This window comes from Nycticebus coucang, chromosome 8 (genome assembly GCF_027406575.1).
Source record: "Nycticebus coucang isolate mNycCou1 chromosome 8, mNycCou1.pri, whole genome shotgun sequence".
Taxonomy (NCBI): domain Eukaryota; kingdom Metazoa; phylum Chordata; class Mammalia; order Primates; family Lorisidae; genus Nycticebus; species Nycticebus coucang.
The window spans coordinates 115,908,957-115,934,944 of NC_069787.1; the positions used below are offsets into that span (position 1 = coordinate 115,908,957).

At 41.4% G+C, this 25,988-nt stretch overlaps 1 protein-coding gene across 3 annotated transcripts in view; it reads left to right on the plus strand.

Annotated features, from left to right (window-relative positions):
* The first annotated feature begins 255 nt into the window (after nt 1–255).
* Nucleotides 256–25,988, plus strand: part of GYG1 (glycogenin 1) — a 38,578-nt gene continuing 12,845 nt past the window's right edge. Inside the window, exons 1-5 of one of the 3 annotated variants that reach the window (XM_053598922.1) lie at nt 256–425; nt 2,635–2,770; nt 4,638–4,812; nt 5,066–5,228; nt 16,096–16,222. In XM_053598922.1, the coding sequence (XP_053454897.1) occupies nt 419–425; nt 2,635–2,770; nt 4,638–4,812; nt 5,066–5,228; nt 16,096–16,222 (608 nt within the window). In that variant the 5' untranslated portion in view covers nt 256–418. The remainder of the gene's footprint in view (nt 426–2,634; nt 2,771–4,637; nt 4,813–5,065; nt 5,229–16,095; nt 16,223–25,988) is intronic. The other 2 variants (XM_053598924.1, XM_053598923.1) reach the window with 2 other exon arrangements.

Genomic DNA, 25,988 nt, shown 5'->3' on the forward strand with positions numbered 1-25,988 from the left:
TTGTTTTCTGAGGTTCCCTGGCCCTCACCTCTTTGGGAGTTTGATGCCACCCTCTACCCCAAGTCCGCCTTCAGCTCCCAGGCTCAGGGGAATCCGGGAAGGCAGGTGTCCCCGAAGAAAGACTATGGGCGCCGGAGGAGCCTCGAGGAGGGAGGAGCCGGGGGCGCCAGGGGAAGCCCCAAGGAGCCAGGGGTCCGGAGGAGAGAGAAGCCGCTGGGGCGCCGGGGTCCGCGGGCCGCGCGGCGGGGGGCACGCGGACGCCGACGGCGGCTCGGAGCGTGCGCGCCCACGTGACGGCCGCTATAAGAGCGCCCGGGACTAACGCCGGGCTCGCGCCGCGCCTCCTCGCCGGCTCCCGCCCCTCCGCTCCTCCGCGCTCCAGCCTGCGGCGGTCCCGGCCGCCCGCGCCCGCAGCAGCATGACAGGTACGCGCCGGGGCCGCCCTGGGACCCCGGACCCCGCCCCGCGCGCCCCTCGCGGCCTCGGCCGAGGGAGTCCCCGGCGGGACGGGGCCCGCCGCCTCTGCGTCAGCTGCTGCCCCGCCGCCCCCGCCGAGCGGCCGCCGGGGAGCCGGGGGCGCAGAGCGCGGCCTCGCCCCAGCGCCTGTCCCTGCTTCCGTCTCCGAGCCCGTCCTCCTGCTCCCGCCGTGAAGGGCGGGCGGGCAGGCGGAGCAGCGGCGGCGGGGACGGTGGGGGTGGGAGCCGGGTTCCCCCGGGGGGCACCGGGCGAGGGGCATCGCAGGGAGCGCCCGGGAAGGGGCGGCCCTGCCCGGCCCCGCCGCCGCCCGCCCCGGCCCAGGCCGCCCCGGCCGAGCCTATTTTTAGGCCTTCGGGGCCGGGTTGCGGAAAGCCGGGAGCCCGGCTGACGTCCCCGGGTGAGTGCGGGCCCCGCCGGCCACAGCCCCACTTGTTGCGAGGCGTCCGGGCCGCTCGCCGCCTGTCTGCCGGGAGGACCGGGAAGCTGGGTGTAGCTCGTCCTCCTGTGTCGTGAACCCTAATAGCTGGAGTTATTACAGCAGTTGAACTTCCAGACAATTGGCAGGTGTAACCAGACTTCAGTTGTCTGTCGGAGGATTGGACGCCTACCCAGCTGTCATTGGTCTTCCGTGGTCATTTGTAATGTTTCCTGTGTATCCGATGTTCTCACCTGTGTCCTAAGCATTTATTCTGACCCTCTTTTAATCTTAGAAGTTATCCATTTCCGTGTTTCCTGGAAGCCTTGACTCTTACCCACCTTATTAAACTTACTGTCTCCTGGATTCTGGACTACTTTTGACTTTGGATGCTGATTAACTTTGCAATGTTACCATCTTATGATGGGTTGGAAATGATGGAAACAAGTACAGGTAGAGGTTGAATGGCCATGTCAAGGGGCAGGTGTCACAGTTTAGAACTTTCTTAGAGAGTGATGGACTGGGAAACCTGTGGGCCCTCCAGGGGTGGAGAATTTCCTTCCTATCATTCGTAATTGGCTTTTCCTGGAAGAGGCCCCACAAGGTGCGTGAAGATGGCTCTCAGGTGAGCAGCTGAAGGTTGTGTTAGTTCACTTGATAACCCACAACTTCCTTTCACCTCTCGGGAATTCCCACCGCCTCTGGCCTCCACCTTGGAAAATGGGCAAAGGAGAATGAGGACACTCAAGACAGAAAGAGTGACTTCATGACAGTGTCCTAACTCCCCAGTTGGGCAGCTGTGCTCCAAACAGTCCCTGCCAAAGCTTGACCCTAAGTGTTCTATACATTTGGATGTCTGCCAACTTGCTAATGTTAAAATCTTCTTGGAGATGGCACCTGCCCCAGAATCATCCATGGGAAGGGCAAGACATCTTAAAGCATTGGCTGGTGGTCTTGGGAGTGGGGAGGTTATTCAGTAGGAAGAATAATCCACATGTTTGCCTTCTCTTCTGCTAACCAAGTGATTACTGGAGATTGGGGTGTGGGTGTGTTTGGGCAGGGAAGCCAGAGGGCAGAGTACGGGGTAATGCTGGCTTCTCCAAAGTTGAGGAGGCACCGATTTGTTAGAGCTTCTCAGATGCTCTGTAAAGGCATTGGACAGTGGTTGGTCACTATTTAGAAAGAAGTGTCAAGGAGGGGAATCCCCTGGGGAGGGGACATTTGGGCAAAGTGACTCTTCAGGGATGTTGGAACAGGGGAGCATTGGCTCCAGGTTGAGGAAACATAAGTATGAAAAGCCTGCAGCATGGCGTATACATAAGCACCAGAGTGAAGGACATGGGCTCTGCTCTCAGACTGTCTCATGTGAGACTGACAGTTGGATTTGTGCGTGGCTGAAAATACAGTATCTTGATCTCTTCATTACTGCCAGTTAATTGCCTGAACTTCACCCTGTGGGTGTTAAGCTATTGTTTAGTTTGAGAATTTCACATGTCCAAATATTAAATAATTTTTATAGCTCAGTCAGCCTCTTGAGGTTGCTAGACATTTCCTGCTATGGTCTTGAGCCATTCTCGAAGTGGGTTTTTCCCTCCAGAGTGGCTGCTGCTTTAATAATACAGCCAAGTTGATCTCAGAGGAACTGATTTTGCCATATTACTGTTTGAACAGGGTCCTGGGGAAAAAGGTTTTTTCCAGGTAAGATGATATAATGAGTGTGGTATTTTTTTCTTTGTATTAAGATCAGGCCTTTGTGACACTGACCACAAACGATGCCTACGCCAAGGGTGCCCTGGTCCTGGGCTCGTCTCTGAAACAGCACAGGACCACCAGGAGGCTGGTCGTGCTCACCACCCCGCAGGTCTCAGACTCCATGAGGTGAGGCCCTCACTGCTGCCCTACAGTCTTCGAGCCTCTGACATCCTTCTCCCTGTTTGTGGCATCAGTGGGCATTGAGGCCAGACCCTTTTCAGGAATTGAGCACCGAGTAGAGAAAGATGAGAGCTGCTGACTGAAGGATTCCTGGGTCTGAAACCTCTTCCCAGCTTTTGGAGATATTCCAACTAGGCTCCCTTCTAGAGGAGGGGTTCTAGCCTCCATCCTTATTGATTCCAAGGAGGAGTAGAAGGAGGAGGACTCTTCCCTCCACCCGGTCCTTTCTGGGCCATCTGAGTATTTGAGTCCAGGCTTTCCCTGCTTAAATGCACCTTCATGTAGGCACAATTCACTTTCACTTTCTTCCCAAAATGCTCGAAGGGCTACATTGTTTCCTGTCTTCAAACCAGTACTTGGAAAAAGTAGCCACTTCCCCATTGCCGGTTGACCCTTTGTAATTTAAAGACATTTATTTACAATACAATAAACTAGACTCTCTCCGAAGGGCTTTGTGAACTAGAGGTTTTCCTTGGGGAAGCACACTAAGGGGCACAAGCTGCTTGTTGATTGAACTTGTTCTCTTTGATTGGTTGGGCTTGAATTTTGAAATATCTGAATGAAGTCCCTAATTCCTAATACTAACTTTAAAAATATCTGGACATACTAGCAGGGTTTTGTTTTATTTTGTTTTGTTTTTTTTGTGTCTTAGCTTTTTTAGAAACTGAAAATGCCCTTCTTGTGACTTAAAAGAGAAAAACAGCACAGACCAAGTGTCTCTGAAAAGTAGGCATTACATACATACATATATACATACATGTTTCTCTTTCACTAACAATTTGTCCCTAAATGGCAATTTAAGATGCCGAAATAGCTGTCTCCTTATGTGCACATCCTAATTGCAGCTGATTAGCAAGTATGTGTGTGAGAAACCAGATCTAGTCTTGGATTCCCTGCCACCACCACCACCAGTTTACTTTGGTCAATGATGCCCTTAACCATTTCTTTTCTAAAAAGATCCAATTAATTGCATGAACTAGAACATCTTTTTGTACAGCTTTGGAGACACAATACAGTACCAGTTTTGTTCTGCACTTCTAACCTTGTGACAGTCTTTCAGAGTGTGTTTTTATCCTGTGTTTTCCCATCTGCTGAGCTTAGTCTTACCCCACTCTAGATCCTACTACCTCACCTCAAGACCTTTCTAAAATAATACTTTAGTTAATCTGAGGTCTGGAGAAGTGTTGTATCTCACAAGCCAAAGTGAGTCTCTCATTATGCCCAAATTGAGTGGTACATGTGTAATACATGCTAGTTAATAGTGGATTCTGAAAAATGGCAACCTAATAACTGAGCTCTGGATCTACTTATGAGACATGAGGCGTTAGGCAATTCTTAGTTGATTGCTTAGGAAAAGTGATGCGTTACAGGCTTCCTTGCAGGTATTATATGCTCATTGCTCAGTATAATTTGTAAAAATATGCAGTAGTCAGAATCACTTCTAATAAAACATTGTCATGTATGTAGATTGTTGCAAAGATGCACTTTTAGCAAATTATGCTATTCCTACAACCTGCCTGGTATTCAGTGATACAAATAAAAATAGACAACTTCTTCTATAATGTTTTAAGGCAAGAATTTCATAGTAAGAAAAAAAGAATTCCATCCTTGCCATAAACAGTTCTTAATACTTTAGTGAAGTTAACTGTACATGCAGATAAATAGAGTTTGTCCTGAAGTAAAATAAAATACTATATCAAAGCAACAAATTGTTCTGGTAATTGATGGAGAGGATAATAAGGCAGCAGTCTTGCTTAGATAGGTCACTTGTTCTGAAAAGCTAAGTGCTGTTTTCTGCATGTTATTTTGACAGAAAAGTTTTAGAGACAGTCTTTGATGAAGTTATCATGGTAGATGTCTTGGACAGTGGTGATTCTGCTCATCTAACCTTAATGAAGAGACCTGAGTTGGGCGTCACGCTGACGAAGCTCCACTGCTGGTCGCTTACACAATATTCAAAATGTGTGTTCATGGATGCAGATACTCTGGTGAGTGTGGCTGTGTGGGCTGAAAAGATGTATGCAGTAACGGAGACCTGTTAGGCATTTGAGGAATGCTGTCAAGACTTGCCAGTAAAGTTCAGATAAAACCTCTGTCATAAGAAGTGTCAGGTGATGAAGGAGATAGACCCTGGCTGGCTTGCAGCTGTCATCATCTGTGTTGGATGACATGGGGAGAACTTAAGAAGGGTATGCCATAAGCAGAACGTTTCTGTAATACTTTCTCTTTTCCTTGAATCAGGTCCTAGCAAATATTGATGATCTTTTTGAAAGAGAAGAATTGTCAGCAGCACCAGACCCGGGGTGGCCTGATTGCTTCAATTCGGGAGTCTTCGTGTATCAGCCTTCAGTTGAAACATATAATCAGCTGCTGCACCTTGCTTCTGAGAAAGGTAGTTTTGATGGTATGTATGTGCTCGTGTCACAACTTACCTGCTATTAGTAACTTGGAGAGGCTATTCTTGTCAGAGATATAATTGGTGTAGTTTCTTGCTCCTGGAGGGCACGTGAGATGCAGCAAGCATTTTAAGTTGTACTCTTTTGGAAAATACTATTGTGTATTTGTTTATGTACATTCATCTTTTTTTCCACAGATACGTAAGATTAAACTAAGATAAGCAGTTTTACAGGATTGTCTTTAAATGGCCTTCCTGTTTCTAAATTAGGGTGTGATAAATGTACAATGATTATTTAAAAATTCGAAACACTGTTTTAATAAAAAACTTTAACATCTTTAAACCTGATCTTAAGCTTAAGAGGGTTTGACAGCCAATGCTCACAGGAGGATCCAGCATTGTCTCCATGGAAACTTGATGAATAAACCTGATAATTTGGCTCTCATTCTCTCAGGAGGCATTAAAAAAGAAAGATGGAAAGTTTACATGAATAATCTTTGCTTCCAAACTCTCATTTTCAATAAGGTTGTATGTCAAGTAGAGTGGCATCTTCAAGGCCAAAGAGTAGAACAGTGACAAAGTTAGAATCCATTTCTGTCATGTATTACGGTGTCTGTAGCTATATGTATATAAATATTCTGACTACCTGTGATATAGGACCTCACATCCTTTGAAGAATTTTAATCCAGTGAATTAGTAAGTGTGCTTTTATTGCAGGCTGGCCTCTGAAGTTATAAATAACGAGCCATTTTAAAAAAACAACAGCAAAACATGAGACAAAACCAATAGTAAATATGCAAAAGCAGTTCTTTTAAAATTATTATTGATGGTCCTTTGAATAAAAGACCCAGCACAGAGAGAAAGGAAGCCCTCCAGCAGTGACTCACTATCAGACGACTTAACATTGACTTAACATTGTAACACAGCCCAGGAGGGAAAAGGGATTTGGGCCAGAAGCCTGAGCTCTGGCGCAGACACTCACACCAGGGCCTTTCCTCCTCTCTCCACTTCAAGAGCAGAGCTGAAGTTTGCAGTGAGTAGGTCTTTTGGAACTAGCAGAAATAGCCTTTCTCATTGGACAAAATTCAACCCTGGGTGCACATACAAGGATTCATTTTGATTAACTTGATGTAAAGTTAAAAATCAAAATCTTAAACTTTTAAATCTTTAAATCTAAAGGTTTGTTAGATTTAACTATTTAAATTGTTCGAGTTAAAACATTTAAAATTATACATAAAACTGAGACTGGGTTTTTGTTTTTAATATTCACAGAAATTGAGTTCTGTTTAGTCATTAAACCGAGGATTTGGGAATTGCAGCTATTTGAAATGTCTTTGAAAAGAATAAGGAGGCTGAACACTGAATTTTATTGTTTAGCTAGTTTACGCTCTAAGCTAGTAGTGTTCAAACAAGGATGATTTTGATCCCTGAGGAACATTTGGCAATGTCTGGAGACATTTTTGGCTGTCACAACTGAAGGTAGAGGGTGCAAATGGCATTTGATGAGCAGAAGCTGAGGATGCTGCTGAAACATTCTCCAGTGCACAAAAGACCCCTCACCATAGGATCTTACCCAGGCTAACACATCTGTAGTGCTAGGTTGAGAAACTCTGTGCTGAGACATTACCTGCTCTATAACAGAGCAGAAACATCTGAAGCATAGTGGATGGCAGCATCTGACGAGAAGTACAATGTTGTTTTCAGGAAAATAATAATGTGTGAAACGTTCACTGTGGTCAAGACCAAATTAAGTCTCCCCCTTTTACTGACTTGTTTTTAGCTCCTACTATTTTCCTTTAGTGTCAAGAATGAAAGGTGTATTGTTATTCAAGCTGAAAACATGCATCCCTTACATCTACCGCTTATACTGAAAGTTACTTCAGTGTAGACGGAAAATGAGAGTGTTTTTAGCAGAAGCCCACTGCTTGTCTTAACCTTGCCCCGAGAGCGCAGCTTTCTGTACCTCCCTCCTCTGATCTGAAGGAAGTTCAGTCTAATCCTGCCAGAAATTAGTGTAGCTATTCTCAACTTCAGCAAGTGAATCACATTCTAACGTAGATCTAGATCGTACTGCCAACGGCCTACAATCCCCATGATTTTAATCATGTAAACAACTGATTTGTATCCTAGAAGAGTATTAGATGTTGTTGAGAGATAAGAGTTTGAATACCAAATAGCAGTATACCATGGTAAAATTATCCAGGTTACAATTTTAGAGTATGAAACGAGTTAGTTAACTGATAGAAACTAACCTGAACTGTCTACTGTATTCTAGAATCTACTAGAGTTGATGAATTGGTTGTTAAGAAGCTTGAATGTGTGTAACGTGCTCGAGGAGAAAGCACTTTCTGTGTTTTCAGCCAGAATTCGAAAACACAGGGAGAGTCTCTGCCTGCTAGCACATTTCATTATTCAGCTGCGGGTTCCCAGGAGCTGGCTGTCCTCTGAGGTCAAAGAATTGAATTTTCTTTTACTAGAAATGCTTAATTGAAAGAATTAAAGTCAAGTCTGCAGCCAGGAACTTGTAGTCAGTTTCCAGTGTGTTTAAATTCAACAGAAGGATAAACTAGCAGTTCTCAAATGAAAGGCTGTTTTCACTTGAAATATGTGTTGCTAAGCTCCACTCAGCAGAGGATGCTCACTCCATACCTTGGGAGCCCCCTCCTCCTCCCTGGAGGGGTTCACTGTCTGTTTGAATCCCTGTGTAAACTCATGCGACATAAAGACTTATTGAATTTATGCCTGCTATCAGTAAAATATTTAATGAATATCTCTGTCTAAAGGCAATAACCTTGCTTTGCCTCAAGTTTTCAATACATTTTATAAATTATAAACAATAACAATAAATACATCTTAAAATTATGTTAATAATTCTATAAAAAATGATTTTGTTGAGATGTCACACCACGGGCACCAGATTGAACATTTTCAGATGCTTCTTTCCCTGTTACAGCTTCTCCCTGCCCTTACTCCCAGCTCCATGCAGTTTTGTGCCAGCATGTTTAGATCAGTATTATGGAAGGCCAGTTTGGCAGGTGACTGAATCTCAGTCTGAGTATCTTGCAAGTCCTGTTTAATCTCTTGCTTGTGTTCAGTAGAAACTGGGGGACCTGGTGTCCCCTGGCAGGCCACACAGGCCACTGTTGGCTGGGCATTCACAGCTGCCTTCACAGCCCTCCTGTGAAAGAGCCATGGCTGTGAAGGAATGTGATTGTCATTCCACCAGCCTTCTAACAACGTCACCCACACCTCCCACTCCCCATGTTACAGGCCAAGAAAAGCATCCTAATATGGCAAAAACCATGCTAGGTACCTTGACTTCTCTTTCTTCCAAATAGAGTATTAGGATTTAGAACTAGTGACTACCCAATTCATAGCTGGCATTTAATTTCCCATCGTGAAGAATCTAAGTTCCTATATTATTATATCTTCAAACTGTCTTGGCACTTACTTCATCACCGAAGTTACGTGTTTCCTGAAAAATTGAACAATAACTATTGTGAAGTAGTTATTCACAAGCATTGTATAAGATTAGCAGTAAGAGAGGAAGAGGGAGGTCATGATATTGCGGGTACTAATCAGCAATTTTGTTTCCAACACATACTTACCTGAAATGAAGCTGATGCACTTGACTCTTAATTTGCTGAGATTAATCCAAATACAAGTTGAGGTTTATTTTCTTTTTCCCCTGTGACTGAAGTATCTAAAGGGTGCTTATACCATTGAAGATAAAAGTTTAGTGCTTGAAAATTGCTGTCTATTAAAAAAATAAAGTTGCTGTCTATTAAATTTAATCTGTATATGTTAGTTTCAAAAACCTAAGTTAGGGTAATTCATGTTTTCCAATTTGGAGCACCTTTTCTTTCTTTCTTTCTTTTTTTTTCTTGATACTTATTTTAATTACTGTAACCTAAATACCCTAACATTTTGATTGGTGTATTAGAAATTTTGGTCTGCAGTTGGATTTTCAAAAAGAAGGAAAAAAATAGAGAATAAATTTGTGGCAGATTATGAGATGTTGGTTTTACTTTAAGCATAATTTAGGATTCACTGTGAGGCAGTTATACATGTGTGGTCCACACTCTGAGTGGTCTCTGAGACCCTCAAGCAGAGTGCAGTGTGTTAAAATGATTTTTAACAAAAGAGTTGGTGCTGAATTCTGCTAAAGTGTAAAATTGACCCCTTGTCACCTTTCTTAATCTTTACAACTAATTAGGCTTCCTACTGGTACTGCCCAAAAAAGGAATGAAAGACTGAGTTACTTCAGGAAAGTACTTGTCTCGTCCAAACCAAATGAGCTCAGAGATTAAAGCATGCTTAACTGGGTTCCTTGACTTGATAGATTCTGCCTGCACGGTCATGGTGACTCGCCCCAGCTGCCCAAACACTAGGTTGCTCGTAGTTGCTTTGAAAATGACTGTTATCTTGCATTTCTGTCATTTGGTAGTTTAGGTAATAAGTATTTTAAATAAGCTAAAAAGCAAAAGCTATAACGTGCAAAATAAATCAACATGCTTACGTTTTCTTCTTAAGAGCTATTTTTATCTCATAGTACCCATGAGTATGTTTTTGAACTTAGTCATCTGTTTAGCTTTGGAACCAGCACAGATCATGAACCCTGTGAGAAGTAAAGATGAATAAGAGGACTAATGGGTTAATATGTGTGCAGGCTCTTATGCTAATCATTTTGCTTACTTTTTCACTTGTTTTCTTAACAGTCCTTCCAAGTAGGAATCCATTCATTTAACAGATAATTTATTTGAGGGCCTTCTAGCTAGCTAGTAGTGGGAATACACCATTGTTACAGTTCAGGACAGCAGCTTGCCCACAGCCCTGAGCTGGTGGCAAAACCTGTTCTGAACCAGAGTCTGTCTTAACCCTGTGGCTGGGTTATATACATGTGGGATTTCTTTATTTTCTTTCTTTCCCAAATTATCCCATATCACATTCTTGATAATGCATAAATCCTGAGAATGATACAAGAAGGAAGAAGATCCCATTACCCTGACCTTATTACAGATTAATTACTTAAAATTTATTTCTCAAGAGTAGACAGAGCCACTCGTGTATTTCTCATTTTACAGGAATGAGAGATGAGATACCAGAGGCTCACATCTCCTGTCTCTAGAAGTACTCCTCCCCACTGATCCACAGGGCCCGAAAATGCTTTGTCATTTTAAATCAACAGCATAGTTGATACCCTTGCATTATTTTATGAAGTCTGGAAGGTTCATTCAGTTTTTTGGAAATCATTTTAATTTCTAATCTGGGCAAGATGCTAAGATTAAGGGCCAGAATTAGGTAAATAATAAAAATATTATCCCTGTCTTTGTAAAGCTTGTATTCGATGAGACTTTACAGACATTTAACAATAAATTAGTTATATAATCTGATAAATTCAGATTGCTGGAAGAGTCTAGGCCAGAAGGGACCTGCCTTAGCCTGAGAAAGTGAAATTTAAGCCAGGAATAAATGTTTTCCTTGCATTGATGTAATAGTTTAATTGGTTTTTAAGAATTTTTTTTTAAAGAGTGAAAAACACAAGCTATTACATGAAGTTTAATTGTTCTTGACGTAGATGAGTTGAGGCCAGTGAGATGCAGTGATGCTGGGACCCAAGCTCCAAGTGCCTGGATTTCCATAAGCCACCTGGGTTTAATCTGCTGATCCTCAGTAAACCTCATACAAATATCCCTAAGAGCTGGGCCATTCATAAGCTATAATTTAGTAATCCCCAGCATGCTCACTATAGGCAGTAATGATGACGTCAGCCAAGTATATGGCAGAAAGGCAGTCTGAAAGAGTGAGTCATGTCTTCACTTGGATACCTGTCTATAGCTCTGTTATAATGCATATATAGCATATTTTACTTTAAATTCTTTGCTTGATATCTGTATATCTGCCACCTTTTTGGATTGGGAACCATTTAAGAGCTGGGACATGTCGATTTATCTTCGTATTTATTATGCCCCTCCAAAATTTATATAATTTTAGACATTTGTAATAGGAATAATATATTTAAGAGCTGCATCTTCTGATTTAAAAAAAAATGAGTCATTCTCCAAAAGACTTTCCAAGGGTCCTCAAACTTTTTAAACAGGGGGCCAGTTCACTGTCCTTCAGACTGTTGGAGGGCTGGACTATAGTTTAAAAAAAAAAAAACTATGAACAAATTCCTATGCACACTGCACATATATTATTTTGAAGTAAAAAAAACTAAAGCGGGAACAAATACAATTACACTGCCTCATGTGGCCCACGGGCCACAGTTTGAGGACCCCTGCGACCAGTGCTTCTCAAATTTTACTACACGAATCATCTGAGATTAAAATATGGATTCTGATTCTGTAGTCCTAGGCTGGGGCCTCGCATGCTGCATTTCTACAAAGCTCCCAGGTAATGCCTTTGCTGCTGTAACCTGGATCACAGTCTAAGGAGCATAATTCGGGGGGAGCATTCCTGTGGCTGATATACTAGGGTTCATGTTTAACCAGAACTGACTCACTGGCCCACTTTCTGCAGCAGACAAGCCCACTGCCAACAAGTATGGAATAGCACACAGACCCCAGAAGCGTTGAACAAATGCAGACTTAGAAGACAACATTCAATTCCATTTCTGTTTTAGGAAACCAATAGGTCCAAATTCTGATAAATGCTACGATGTGTCTGTAGTTACCAGATATGTGACTCTGCTCAAGACACCTAGAAAATACCAAGTACCTTGTAGTAAGGTGATCGTGTGCTAGCATTTGGGCAGCCTGGGGGAAGGATGATATAGAATCAGATACTACTGGCTTTTGTTTGCAGAGCAGATGCCCGGTGCCCCTCCTTCCTTTTCCTTTCTCCCTTCTCACCTGTGTTGCCACACCCTGGCCTGCCAGATCACACTGCTGGCAATGCCTGCTAATCATCTTTGTTGGTTCTGATACAAGTAAGATTAACAGCGTCTTAACCTGTCAGATTAGATAAAGCTGCCTCTGGAAGTCTGATTGGAACGTACTGGACAAAAGTCTTAGAGCTTTTGTAGTGGAAATTCAGCAGTCTTCAATGGCATCCCTGTATGTTTTGTAACATGGGCATGCTTAGATTTGCATTCTGCTTTGAATTGTGTACTCAATGAAAGATTTCGAAAGAGAGGATGTTGGTAACACTACACATAGATTTTTTTTCTGATGAAGTTAAAATATTGGACATTGAAATGTTGAGCTGTGCAATTGGGAAAAGGTGGTTAGAATCTCTAGACTGACAAATTAAAAACTTAAGAAGCCATAGACTTCTAGATAGCATTTAATTCTATTTTTAATGCACAAATTTGGGCTAACAAAGTGACTTTTGGCAGTCGGGTGATGAGTTTGAAGGCCATGGCGGCCTGGTCTGTACTGTCCCCTCTGGAGTCAAGGTTCTTGCATGTTCCTTGCCAGTGCAGTGGGCACCCTCGAGTCACCAGTTCTTTGTTGCCTTTTGTCCTTCTTGTCCACTGTATCTCAGCTTTCCTGTGGCCTGCGGCTGATGGGTTGATGATATTTGAAGGGTACCTGAGGGTAAACAGAAAAGTCCTTTTGTGGCCAGAGGCAGCCAGCCAGGGGCTCGGAGGGATCAGCAGCTCTGACTCCTGTTTCCCAGGCTTACGCAGTTGGGATTTGGAAGTTCTGCTTTACAGCTACTATTCAGGCCTCTGTGAATTAGATTTCTTTACTGCATTATGTGTAGTCAGTAGTCATTTTAAGTAGAATTGCTTAAGGTAAAGAAGTCTTGTTAATAATACTCAGGTTTTAAACTTGAATAGTAGATATAGAGTTTTTATTTATATGCTTTATAACCTACATATATATTTTCCTTCTGATGGTATCATGCTTCATAATAAAAACAATGAGTAAAAGAATCTTTAGGAAGAAAAGATCTTAGCATAATTCTTATTCTTGCCCCCAAATGTATTGTTAATATTTTAAAATTACTAAAATAACATATTAGGGAAAAGTAGGAGAAAGGAATAGCTATTATACCAATCCCCTCATGTGGTTATTATTTATTTTCTTCCCATATTTATTAATGTTCTGTTCTTAGGTGTAATCATCATGTATGCAGCTGTGTATCTTTGTATATTACACAGTGGACTGGTGGGCTGTATAGGCATCACCTGTGGTTAGTATCCCAGTGTACTGACCATCCTGTATGGTAGAATATGTAAGTTGTCTAAACTTTTCTGCTATAACAGAATATCTTCAAGGTGCTTATGTTCATCCCTCAAATAATTTGCTTATGTGCAGGACATTTTGTTACATGGTAGAATTAGAATGGTGAACAAAAAGTGTCATAATCCCTGTTCTTATGGAATTTAGAACCTGAAGACTAACAGTTCCCAGTTGTATTTTGCATTTTGACCACATTAATCATCAAACTTGAAAAAAAATGATTTCAAGAGAATTGTGGATTTATATACAGTTGAAAGAAATAATAGAGAGATCCTATCTACCCTTCAACTATTTCCCCCAGTGTTGTTACCGTACATAACTAAAAACCACCTTAACCAGGAAATTGATGTCGACACAATCACGAGCTTATTTAGATTTTACCAGTTTTACATGTATTCGTGTGTGTATGTGTGTGTTCTATGTAGTGTAATCACACATGTGACCACCACAGTCAAGATACGGCACGGTTCTGTCTCAAAGCCCTTTCATACCCCTGGCTGCCTCTGTTCTCTCTTTCCTTAACCCCTGGCAGCCGTAAATTTCTTTTCAATCTGTATAATTTTATCATTTGATGGATGTTATATAAAGGGAATCACAATCACACAGTATGTAACTTTGTGGAAGTGGGCTGGAGTTTTTCTCTGAGAATAATTGTACTTTGAGATTCATCCAGGTGGTTGTGTGGATCGACAGTTTGTTCCTTTTTATTGCTGAGTGATATTCCATTATATGGATGTACCACATTCACAGACCTGTTGGATCTGTGAGCTGTTTCTGGTTTTGCTTTATTATGAATAAAGCTGCTGTGAACGTTCATTCCCTCAGCCTTTATTTTGATGCTCACATGTGAAAGGAAATTGGTAAGACTTCACGCCTCTCTTCCACAGCCACCAGTGTCTAGTCCCACAGTCAGGGCTTCCACAGCGAGCCTCTGAGGAATGGCGCAGTGCTTTGGCTGTAATATTTTGTGTGTCAGAATATACTGTGTATTACTTTGCTTACACAGCTAAATTGTCTTTTGTTTTGATATCTACTTGCTATCTTAGTCTATTCAGGCTGTAACAAAATACCATAGACTGGGTGGCTTATGAACCACAGAAATTTATTTCTCACAGTTCTTCAGGCTGGAAAGCCTAAGATTAAGGTGCCGCTAGATTTGGTGTCTAGGGAGGGCGCACATCCTCGTCATACACAGCTATCCTTTTGTGATAACTTGTGGCAGGAAGGTGAGGGATCTTGGCCCTCTTTTATAAGGGCACTAATCACCTTCCAAAGGCCCCCCCCCTTGTAGATGTCATTTACCTTGGGGGTTAGGATTTCAGTGTGTACATTTTTGGAGACATGGACATTTAGTTCTTTACATTTTGTATAGCAATGGAATATATCCTATTGCCATTGCTGTGTTCTTTAGAACTGAGAAGGGTGGATCTCTGATTTTCTGTTGAACTGTCTGTCCCTGGAGGAATGGGGGGACCTATCAGGGCCACTGTGGAACAAAAGAGAGATAGCTCCATAGACATTCGCTCAGTGAATGCCTTTGATTGTTAGAGTTTATCGAAGGTATTTGGAAAGGACGGGATACACAGAGGGTGGGTAAGGTACATTTTGACTTCAAACCTAAAGCCCTGATCTTACTACAGTAACTCCAAAAAAAAAAAAAAGCATGTAGATCAGACGCTTAGCTGTTTAGATTTTCATTGTTTTTCTTTTGAATGAATGGACGTGGCCCTCATTTTCCCAGGAAGACTTAAAGTCCAGGGACCCATGGACTGAACAAGCACTTGCATATAATTGTGGCTGACCTTGCCAAAGTGAGGACTGACCGGGACCTGCCAGAGATATGCTCAGCGGCAAGAGAGCACACCACAGGAGGGATGTGGCCTTTTGTGCCCACTGTCACTGAGCCAACAATTAGGAGCCCTGGGGAACAGTTCCATTATCCTACTTTGCTCTTGTCCTGCTTTTTCTGTCCCATTGTTCTTGGGGAAAAGTTTGAAATCTTTAACTGGGGATAATGTCTAAAATCTGTTCCTGTTGTCTGATTGCTGCCGACCTCTCTGAGGCTCACCTTGCACTGGGCAGCTGGTTTCCATTCTGCCGCTCACCTTCTAGCTTGTCTTTCCATAGTTTCATGTTCCTGCCACTCAGGTCTGTGTTGAGAGCTGTTTCCATTCTCCATGGAGCCCTGTGTGTCCTTTTTCCCTCTGCCTGCATTTGTCAAGTTCTCCTGCACACCTCCAGATCCTGCTTTAAACGTGACTTCCTTGATGCATCAGATGGGGCTCAGACCACTCCCTGGTGCTGTGGTGCCCTATGCTTCCCTTCATTGCACTGCCACCATCTGTGATGTCCACTGACGCTTGGTGTGCTGGTGCCAGTGTCCACCCTGACCCACAGGCGCCTGTGAACGTGATGACTGTGTCTCTAGTGTACCATTGACTCTACTGTGCCTGGTGCAGTGTCTGGCACATAGCTGCTCGATAAACATTTGTCGAATTAATTAAATCCAGGAAGTGACCACCCCCTAAAATGTCCTTCATAGATGTGACAAATTTATTACTATAAAATGGAATTAGTGCCTGTTTTGAAGGTCTAGTAGTTATGTGCTCCTATGAAGTTCTTGAACTGTCCTAGAGATCTGTTAACTATAATTCATAATGTGTTTTTTTTTTTTTTTCTTTCAGGTGGGGACCAGGGCTTACTGAACACATATTTTAGCAGCTGGGCAACAACAGATATCAAAAAACACCTGCCATTTATTTATAACCTAAGCAGCATTTCCATATACTCCTACCTCCCAGCATTTAAAGCGTAAGTGCAAATGGTCTTGTTGGGGACAGTAAGGGCAGGGGAGTGGGGTTTAAAATTTTGGGGCTGCCTCATTGTCATCCTGAGAAAAGTAAGACAAAATTCTAGGGCCTTTGAGGAAGCCCTTCTGTTGTGGAAACACAGCTGTAATGGGAAGAGGCCTTGACATTACTGATTGCTTGATTCTTAGGGTAACTGTGGGATACTTAGCTGCCTTTTGGGACAAGGTTCCCATCAGTTCCTGGAGTGCTTGGCCCTCAGGTAGATCATCCATATGTCATGGGGAAGAACACAGACTGTGAGCTATGCAGACGTCAGCTTGAAGGGATTGAGTTTGGGCACAAACTCAACTTCTGCCTGAGACTGGCTACTGAGCTTGTTTCTCATACCTGCAGAAAAGAGGGTGTTCAAATATCCCTCCTTGATGGTTGTGGGGATTAAGCAAGGTGCAGGCAGCAGTGTCGTGTTGTGGTTAAGAGCAGAGGTCTGAAGCTGGATGACCTCAGGTCACATCCAAGAGTGGCCACTTATTAGAAAGTATCCGGGGGCCAGTTACTCAACTCTCTGCCTCAGTGTCTTCACAAGGTTATTGTGAGAATTAAGAGAGGTAATCGTGAAATGTGGTTAGAAGAGTGTCTGGCCTACCCTAGTGCTCAATAAATGCTAAGTTATTTGTCATTTTTGTGTAAGAGGCAGTTTAGGGTAATCTCTGAAGCCAGAACTGCAGGTGTTACATCCTCACTCTGTTACATTTCTGCTACACGTCTTAAGACTGTGCCTCAGTTCCTCAGTATGTAACCAAGAAAAAGAAAAAAGTGCCTGCTTCACAGGATTGTTAAGAGTGAGGTGAGCTAGTACACATGATGCGCTCTGGGACATTTGTTGTTTGTTTTTGGTAACTGCTTGTTCAGTCCAGTGCCTGGCACAGTTTTGATACCTTTGCAACTGATACAGCCTTGTTGCGATGTTTGTCTCACTGTGAGGTCCTGGGTGCTGTTCTTTAGCCTCTGACTCATTTGTGTTGCACTGAGAAGCTGATTCAGATTTCTTGAACAGGGGCCTAGCTGTCAGGGTGATTGTGAGACACAGCCCTGAGCCCTGAAGCCCTCCGCTGAGTTGGGCTTTTCTCTCCAGTCTCCATCCCATCTGGGCACTCCTGAGTGAGCAGAAAACAAAGGATCTTTCGTTCCTCTTTATCCAGAGCCCTCTCTGTAGTCTTGAACCACAGTAAGGAGTATGTCTGGCCTTTGTGGCAGAAATGTTTCCTTTTCTATTCCATTCTGGAAAGGCTCTGTCAGTGTTCCCCAGATAAGGATTATAAGCATCTTGTATTCTTTCCTCTCTCATTGTTCTCTTGGCAATGTCTCCAACATTTTACAGCCTCTTAATTCTCTTCCTTTCTATAGCAAGACAGGCAAGCTCTTAAAACATACCAACTGTGTTCTGAGTAAAGCAAACAAAATAGGATTTAATGTCAGGGGAGGAATAGGGGAAGCATCGTTTTTGCCTGTTAGTCTTTAGTCTTGTAAAATAGAAATCTGCCTTCCATGGCAATGTGAACCTGATTCATTTTAATCCTTATGTCTTAACTAACCGGTTTGAACAGTATTCCTGTAAACTGTGATAGCCTGACCCCTTAGAGCTGAATTGGCCTGTTATAGGGCAGTTGCTTATACTTAATCGACTAGAGTCAGCTTAGCAAGAAAAAAGGTGAGAGTGGAAAGGAGAAAGAATTTTTCACAGAGTGACCCTTCCACTCAGTTCTGCACAGTTAACATATGGTTGAGCTTGACCCTTTCTGATTTCTCACCTTATCAACACTGAGCACACATACCTTTCAGGGATAGCTTGGTTTGCACAGACACTGCTTGTGATATTTTTTACACAGAAGAACAAGAAGCAGATGGAGGAGAGTTAGTTTGGAGGGGTTAGATAGACTTATTTACTAGAACCTTTGCTTTTTCTCTCAAGAACTCAGTTATTTTTATATCTTCTAAACGAATGTCTCCCCCAAACAGTTTGAGAGCTAAATCACCTAAATGATCTGGCCCAATGAATGAGTGCTACTTTTGGAAATCTCCTTGGTTTATTGCCATAAGCACGGAATAGATGACACACTAGAGGCTGGGAGCTACTCCACCTCTCAGCCAGACTCCTGGCCTGTCACTGGTGGAAGTTAGTGCTGCTTTTGGTGTGGCTCACCTGTGGAGTGTCAGCCGCATATTCTGTGATAAGACTGCTCAAAGCCATGCACCATCTCACCTCACTGCTGCCTATTTAGGGATGTTCAAAACAAAGGACTCGTTTTCTCTCACCTCTGCCAGAAAATGTTTTTGTTTTTCTTACAGAGACACATTTCCAAGGATATTTTCCCTTGTATTTCCTTATATTTGGGGAGGGCTGAAAAGTCACAGCTAGTTACATTTCTTTATGATTTTAAGTAAATGTACAATTGTGGTCTCTTTTTAAACTTAAGTAGCCTGTCATGAACATTCAGGCTGCCAGAGCTATTCATCAAAGAATGTGAATTTGAAGCCCCACTGTTGGTTCAGAATAATCTTGATGCTCTCCATGACCAGCTAGCTGGCCTTCCCTAAGTCAGTATGTATGGGTGGTGATGGGCAGAATGGGATACCATGAAGTGGTTTAGAGCAACTTGGGCTTCACAAAAGGAGTCTAGGATTTGTCCCATCTCCAGATAGCTATGTGCTATTAGGTGAACAAGGCAGTGTTTAGATACCCCAGGGTCTTAGAGTCTTGGATATCAAGAACAGTGTGGCCTTTGTTATTGCTGCACATATCAGCTAAAGGGTGGCCTGATATGAACCAAACTTAAGAAGAATTTGAGCCATTAAGTAACATATCTAACACTTTTCTCTGCATACCATTTGGGTAGAACAAAACGTAAAGGAACAAACTTAATAATTTTACTGCTTTAAGTGACTCAGACATAATCTCTGAAAAACAAAATTAGTTAAGTAATATTTTTTCATAGTGCAAGGTCCTCTTAAACACAGCATGATTTGAAAGCTAAAATGCTTGGTTTAGTGATTTTTAAGTTAATTTACAATATTTGAATTAAAAAACAAGTCACAAATGCATTTCTTAATGAAATAATTTTTAAAGTGTCTAGCATAATGTTCTGGACATAGCAGGCTTTTAATGGATGTTTTTGTTGAGTTTTATCCAACTAGATGGCCTTTTTCATGGTTATAGCCCAGAATTTGGTTTGTGCATAGTGCTACAAAAAATCTTATTAGGCTTTTTAAAATCAGTTATTTAGTTCCATTTTTGCTTTCCATTATATCCACAGATTAAAAGCGCTTCATGCTGTATAGAACACAGGCCTAAGAGCAAACGCACAGAATTCTGTGGCATTGCTTCAGACCACCACACAAATTAATTGGTCAAATTAATTGAGCAAAAACCCTAATTTACAAAATAATTTCCATATAAGTATTTTATTTTACCCTTTTACTTGAATTTAGATATGACCCAAAACTTGGCCTAGTGAGAATTAAAAGATTTTTTCCATTAACTTTACCCCTTTGAACTTTTCTGAGGATATTTATATCCATTTCTTAAAAATATGACTCATTCACTAATACCTTATCAAACCTATTAAAATCAGTATTTTCCCAAAAGAAATGGAACCTTTGGTGTCCTAAATTCTGTCTGATTTGATTATTTTTCCTCAATCCCTGAGACCCCCTTGCTCCACTTCTCCCTATAACTATTGTCATTGAAACCATAGCCTTTCTATTCATTTCTTTTTTTCTTTTTTTCCAGTTTTTGTCCGGGGCTGGGTTTGAACATGCCACCTTTGGTATATAGGGCCAGCGTCCTACTCCTTTGAGCCACAGGTGCCACCCTCTTCTTCTTTTTTTTTTTTAGACAGTCTTACTCTGTCTCAATGTCAGAGCCTCACTCAATGTCAGACCCAACCCAGCCTTTGGAGGCTGTTCTGACAATAGTGAAAAGGAATTGGGGTTGAGTACCATGGCATCATCATAGCTCACAGCAACCTGAAGCTCCTGGGCTCAAGCGATTTTTCTGCCTCAGCCTCTCAAGTATAGGCCCCACCACAACGCCCAGCTAGTTTTTTTATTTTGAGTAGAGACGGGATATTACTCTTGCTCAGTCTGGTCTTGAACTCCCAAGCTTAAGTGATCCACCTGCCCTGGCCTCCCAGAGTGCCACTGTGCCCGGACTGTGTTCATTTCTTTTCACTCTCCATCTTTACCCTGAGGCTGACCCAAGCATTTGGATCACTCTCCCCCACCCCACCCCACCCCCAGCTATTTGTTGGCCAGTTTGCCATTCTTTCAGGAGCAGACCTGGACCTGCACAGGGTGCTGCATCTGAGAGCTCTTAGGGCCTCAGAGTGAACACGGGAGCATGTAGCCTTAACTGCTGAAGTGTGAGTTTCCCAGAGGGCACAGTTCACTGTGGTTTGAGTGTTGAGGGGGAATCAAGTTATGGTAGCACAAATGTCTTGTGCCTCCTTTCTGGGTGTGAAAGATGCCTGCTGGACCCTTGAAGCCCCATTTCTCAGCATGGCCTTCTGGCCATTCTCACTAATCTCTTGAGAGTTTATCTCCATTGGATGACCTGACTCATCTCCTTGTTGCCTATTCTGCTCTGCCTCAGTCCTCATTGCCAGGGACGCAGCTTTTTTTTGTTCCAGTGTGCTGATTTTAATTTTTTCCTTTTTTTCTTTTTATTTATTTTTTTATTGTTAAATCATAGCTGTGTACATTAGTACAATCAAGGGGTACAATGTGCTGGCGTCATATACAATCTGAAATATTCTCATCAAACTGTTCAATGTAGCCTTCATGGCATTTTCTTAGTTATTGTATGTAGACATTTGTATTCTGCATTTAGTAAGTTTCGCCTATACCCATTCTAAGATGCACAGTAGGTGTGGCCCCACCTCTTACCCTCCCTCCAACTTAACCTCCCCCCTGCCTTCCCCTTCCTTGGCCCTTTCCCCATATTCTTGTGCTATAGTTGGGTTATAGCCTTCATGTGAAAGCTATAAATTAAACTTCATAGTAGGGCTGAGTACATCGGATACTTTTTCTTCCATTCCTGAGATACTTTGCTAAGAAGAATATGTTCCAGCTCCATCCATGTAAACATGAAAGAGCTAAAGTCTCCATCTTTCTTTAAGGCTGTATAATATTCCATGGTGTACACGTACCACAATTTGCTATTCCATTCGTGGGTCATTGGGCACTTGGGCTTCTTCCATGACTTATCAATTGTGAATTGGGCTGCAATAAACATTCTGGTACAGATGTCTTTGTTATATTGTGACTTTTGGTCTTCTGGGTATAAATCTAGTAAAGGAATTATAGGATCGAATGGCAGGTCTATTTTTAGGTCCCTAAGTATTCTCCAAAAATCCTTCCAGAAGTAACATATTAGTGTGCATTCCCACCAGCAGTATAGAAGTATGCCCTTTCCTCCATATCCACGCCAACATCTCTGGTTTGGGGATTTTGTTATGTGGGCTACTCTTACTGGGGTTAGGTGATATCTCAAAGTAGTTTTGATTTGCATTTCTCTGATGATTAAGGATGATGAGCTTTTTTTCATGTGTTTGTAGATCATGCATCTGTCTTCTTTAGAGAAGTTTCTCTTCAAGTCCCTTGCCCACCTTGAGATGGGATCACTTGTTCTTTTCTTGTTAATACGTTTGAGTTCTCTGTGGATTCTGGTTATTAAACCTTTATCGGAGGTATAACCTGCAAATATTTTCTCCCATTCTGAGGGCTGTCTGCTTGCTTTACTTACTATGTTCTTGGCTGTGCAGAAGCTTTTTAGTTTGATCAGGTCTCAGTAATGTATTTTTGATACTACTTCAGTTGCCTGGGGAGTCCTTCTCATAAAATACTCACCCAGGCCGATTCCTTCAAGAGTTTTCCCTGCACTTTCTTCAAGTATTTTTATAGTTTCATGTCTTAAGTTTAAATCTTTTATCCAGTGAGAGTCTATATTAGTTAATGGTGAAAGGTTTGGGTCCACTTTCAGTCTTTTACAGATCACCAGCCAGTTTACCCAGCACCATTTGTTAAACAGGGAATCTTTTTCCCACTGAATGTTTTTAATTGGCTTGTCAAAGATCAAATAACCGTAACTAGCTGGATTTATCTCTTGGTTTTCTATTCTGTTCCAGACATCTACTTCTCTGTTTTTGTGCCAGTACCATGCTGTTTTGATCACTATCGATTTATAGTACAGTCTCGGGTCTGGTAGCATGATTCCTCCTGCTTTGTTTTTATTTCTGAGTAATGTTTTGGCTATTCGAGGTTTTTTCTGATTCCATATAAAATGAAATATTTTTTCAAGATCTTTAAAATACGACAATGGAGCTTTAATAGGAATTGCATTAAAATTATATATTGCTTTGGGTAGTATAGACATTTTAACAGTGTTGACTCTTCCCAGCCATGAGCATGGTATGTTTTTCCATTTGTTAACATCTTCAGCTATTTCTTGTCTTAAGGTTTCATAGTTCTCTTTGTAGAGATCTTTCACGTTCTTTTGTTAGGTATACTCCCCAATATTTCATCTTCTTTGGCACTACTGTGAAAGGAATAGAGTCCTTGACTGTTTTTTTCGGCTTGGTTATTGTTGATATATATAATGCTACAGGTTTATGGGATGTTGATTTTGTAGCCTGAGACATTGCTGTATTCCTTGATCACTTCTAAAAGTTTTGTAGTAGAATCCCTAGTGTTTTCCACATATACAATCATATCATCTGCGAAGAGTGAAAGTTTGCTCTCTTCTGACCCTATGTGGATACCCTTGATCGCCTTTTCTTCCCTAATTGCAATGATTAAAACTTCCATTACAATGTTAAAGAGCAATGGAGACAATGGGCAACCTTGCCTGGTTCCTGATCTAAGTGGAAATGATTTCGATTTAACTCCATTCTGTACGATATTGGCTATGCGTTTGCTGTAGATGGCCTCTATCAGTTTAAGAAATGTCCCTTCCATACCAATTTTCTTAAGTGTTCTGATCATGAAGGGATGCTGGATATTATCAAAAGCTTTTTCTGCATCAATTGAGAGAATCATATGGTCTTTATTTTTTAGTTTGTTTATGTGCTGAATTACATTTATAGATTTATGTATATTGAACCAGCCTTGAGACCCTGGGATAAATCCGACTTGGTCATGGTGTATAATTTTTTTGATGTGTATTCTGTTCGTTACTTATTTAGTATTAAATAAGTATTAAATAAGTATTAAATAAGTATTTAATACTAAATAAGTAACGTTCGTACTAAATACTTAGTATTTTTGCATCAATATTTATTAGTCATGTTGGTCTATAATTTTCTTTCCTTGTTGGGTCTTTCCCTGGTTTGGGGATCAAGGTGATGTTTGCTTCGTAGAATGTGTTGGGTAATATTCCTTCTTTTTCTATATTTTGGAAGAGGTTTAGTAATATAGGTACTAGTTCTTCTTTAAAGGTTTGGTAGAATTCTGACGTAAAGCCATCTGGTGCTGGGCTTTTCCTTTTAGGGAGATTTTGCATAGTTGATGCTATTTCAGAACTTGATATAGGCCTGTTCAACAATTCCACTTCATTCTAGCTAAGTCTTGGTAGGTGGTGTACTTCCAGGTATTGGTCGATTTCTTTTAGATTTTCATATTTCTGAGAGTAGAGTCTTGTAGTATTCATTAAGGATTTTTGAATTTCTGAGGGGTCTGTTGTTATTTCATTGTTACCATTTCTGATTGATGAAATTAGGGATTTTACTCTTCTTTTCCTGGTTAGGTTGGCCAAAGGTTTATCTATTTTATTGATCTTTTCAAAAAAACAGCTTTTGGATTTATTGATCTGTTGTATAATTTTGTTTTCAATTTCATTTAATTCTGCTCGGATTTTGGTTATTTCTTTTCTTCTGCTGGGTTTGGGGTTGGAATGTTCTTCCTTCTCCAGTTGCTTGAAATGTCTCATTAAGTTATTAACTTCCTCTCTTTCCGTTTTCTTGAGGAAGGCTTGCAGTGCTATAAATTTCCTTCTTAGGACTGCCTTTGCAGTATCCCAGAGGTTCTGATAATTTATGTCTTCATTGTTATTTTGTTCCAAAAATTTGGTGATTTCCTTCTTAGTCTCATCTATACCCATCTATCCTTCAGCATAAGGTTGTTTAGCTTCCATGTTTTTGTATGGGTATGCAGATTCCTGTTGTTAATGAGTTCAACTTTTATTCCATGATGGTCTGATTTCTATTTTTTTAAATTTGCTGAGGTTAAATTTGTGGCCTAGGATGTGGTCGATTTTGGAGTATGTTCCGTGGGCTGATAGAAGAATGTATATTCAGTTTTGTTGGGATCAAATGTTCTGTAGATATCTTGTTAAGTCCAGATGTTGAATGGTTGAGTTTAAATCTAAAATTTCTTTGCTTAGCTTCTTTTTTGGAGGAACTATCCAGCACTGCTAAAGAGGTGTTAAATCTCCAACTACTATGGAACTGGAGGAAATCAAGTTGCTCATGTCTGTCAGAGTTTCTCTTATAAATTGAGGTGTGTTCTGGTTAGGTGCATAAATATTAATAATTGAAATCTCATATTGAGTATTATCTTTAACAAATATGAAGTTTCCATCTTTATCCTTCCTTATTTCGGTTGGTTTAAAGCCTATTGCATCTGCAAATAGGATTGCAACGCCTGCTTTTTTCTGCTTTCCATTTACCTGGAGTATAGATGACCATCCCTTCACCTTGAGTCTATATTTGTCTTTTAATGTAAGATGCAATTCTTGTGTGCAGCAGATATCTGGCTTGAGTTTTTGTATCCAGTCAGCCAACCTGTGCATCTGTAGAGGACAATTTAAACCATTCACATTAATTGAGAATATTGATAAGCCTTTCGAGAGTTCAGTGGTCATTTTTAATCCTTTTGCGACTGTGGAAGTTGGAATTTGATCAAAATTTTCTGGGTGGGTTTACTTTTGTGGTGGAGGGTTATGCTGGTCTTTATGAAGGATAGGTCTGAGAATATCCTGGAAATCTGGTTTAGTTATGGCAAATTTCTTCAACATGTGAATGTCGTTAAAGTATTTAATTTCTCCGTCATAAATGAAGCTCAGTTTAGCTGGGTACAGGATCCTGGGTTGAAAGTTATTTTGTTTTAGGAGATGAAAAGTTGATGACCATCCTCTTCTAGCTTGAAAGGTTTCAGCAGAGAGATCCGCAGTTATTCTAATATTCTTCCCCTTGTAGGTGATGGTTTTCTTTCGTCTGGATGCTTTCAGAATTTTCTCCTTCATATTAACTTTAGTGAAATTGATTATGATGTGTCTGGGGGATGTCTTATTTGGGTTGAGTCATGCTGGAGTTCTGAAACTGTCTGCTATCTGAATTTCAGAATCTCTTGGCACATCTGAAAAGTTCTCCTTCATAATCTCATGGAGAAGAGACTCTGTGCCTTGTGAAGCCACTTCGTTGCTTTCAGGGATCCCTATAAGACGAATACTGGTTTTCTTCGAATTATCCCAGAGTTCTCTGAGAGAGTGATCTGTTTTTGCTCTCCATCTCTCTTCCTCTTTGAAAGTTTGGAAGCATTCGAAAGCTTTGTCTTCGATGTCGGAAATCCTTTCTTCTGCTTGCTCCATTCTGTTACTGAGGGATTCTACTGTGTTTCTCAGATCTTTGAGGGATGCAACTTCTTGTTTCAATGTGTCAAAATCTTTGGTCATTTGGTCTTTGAATTTGTTGAATTCTTGAGATACCTTTTGGGTT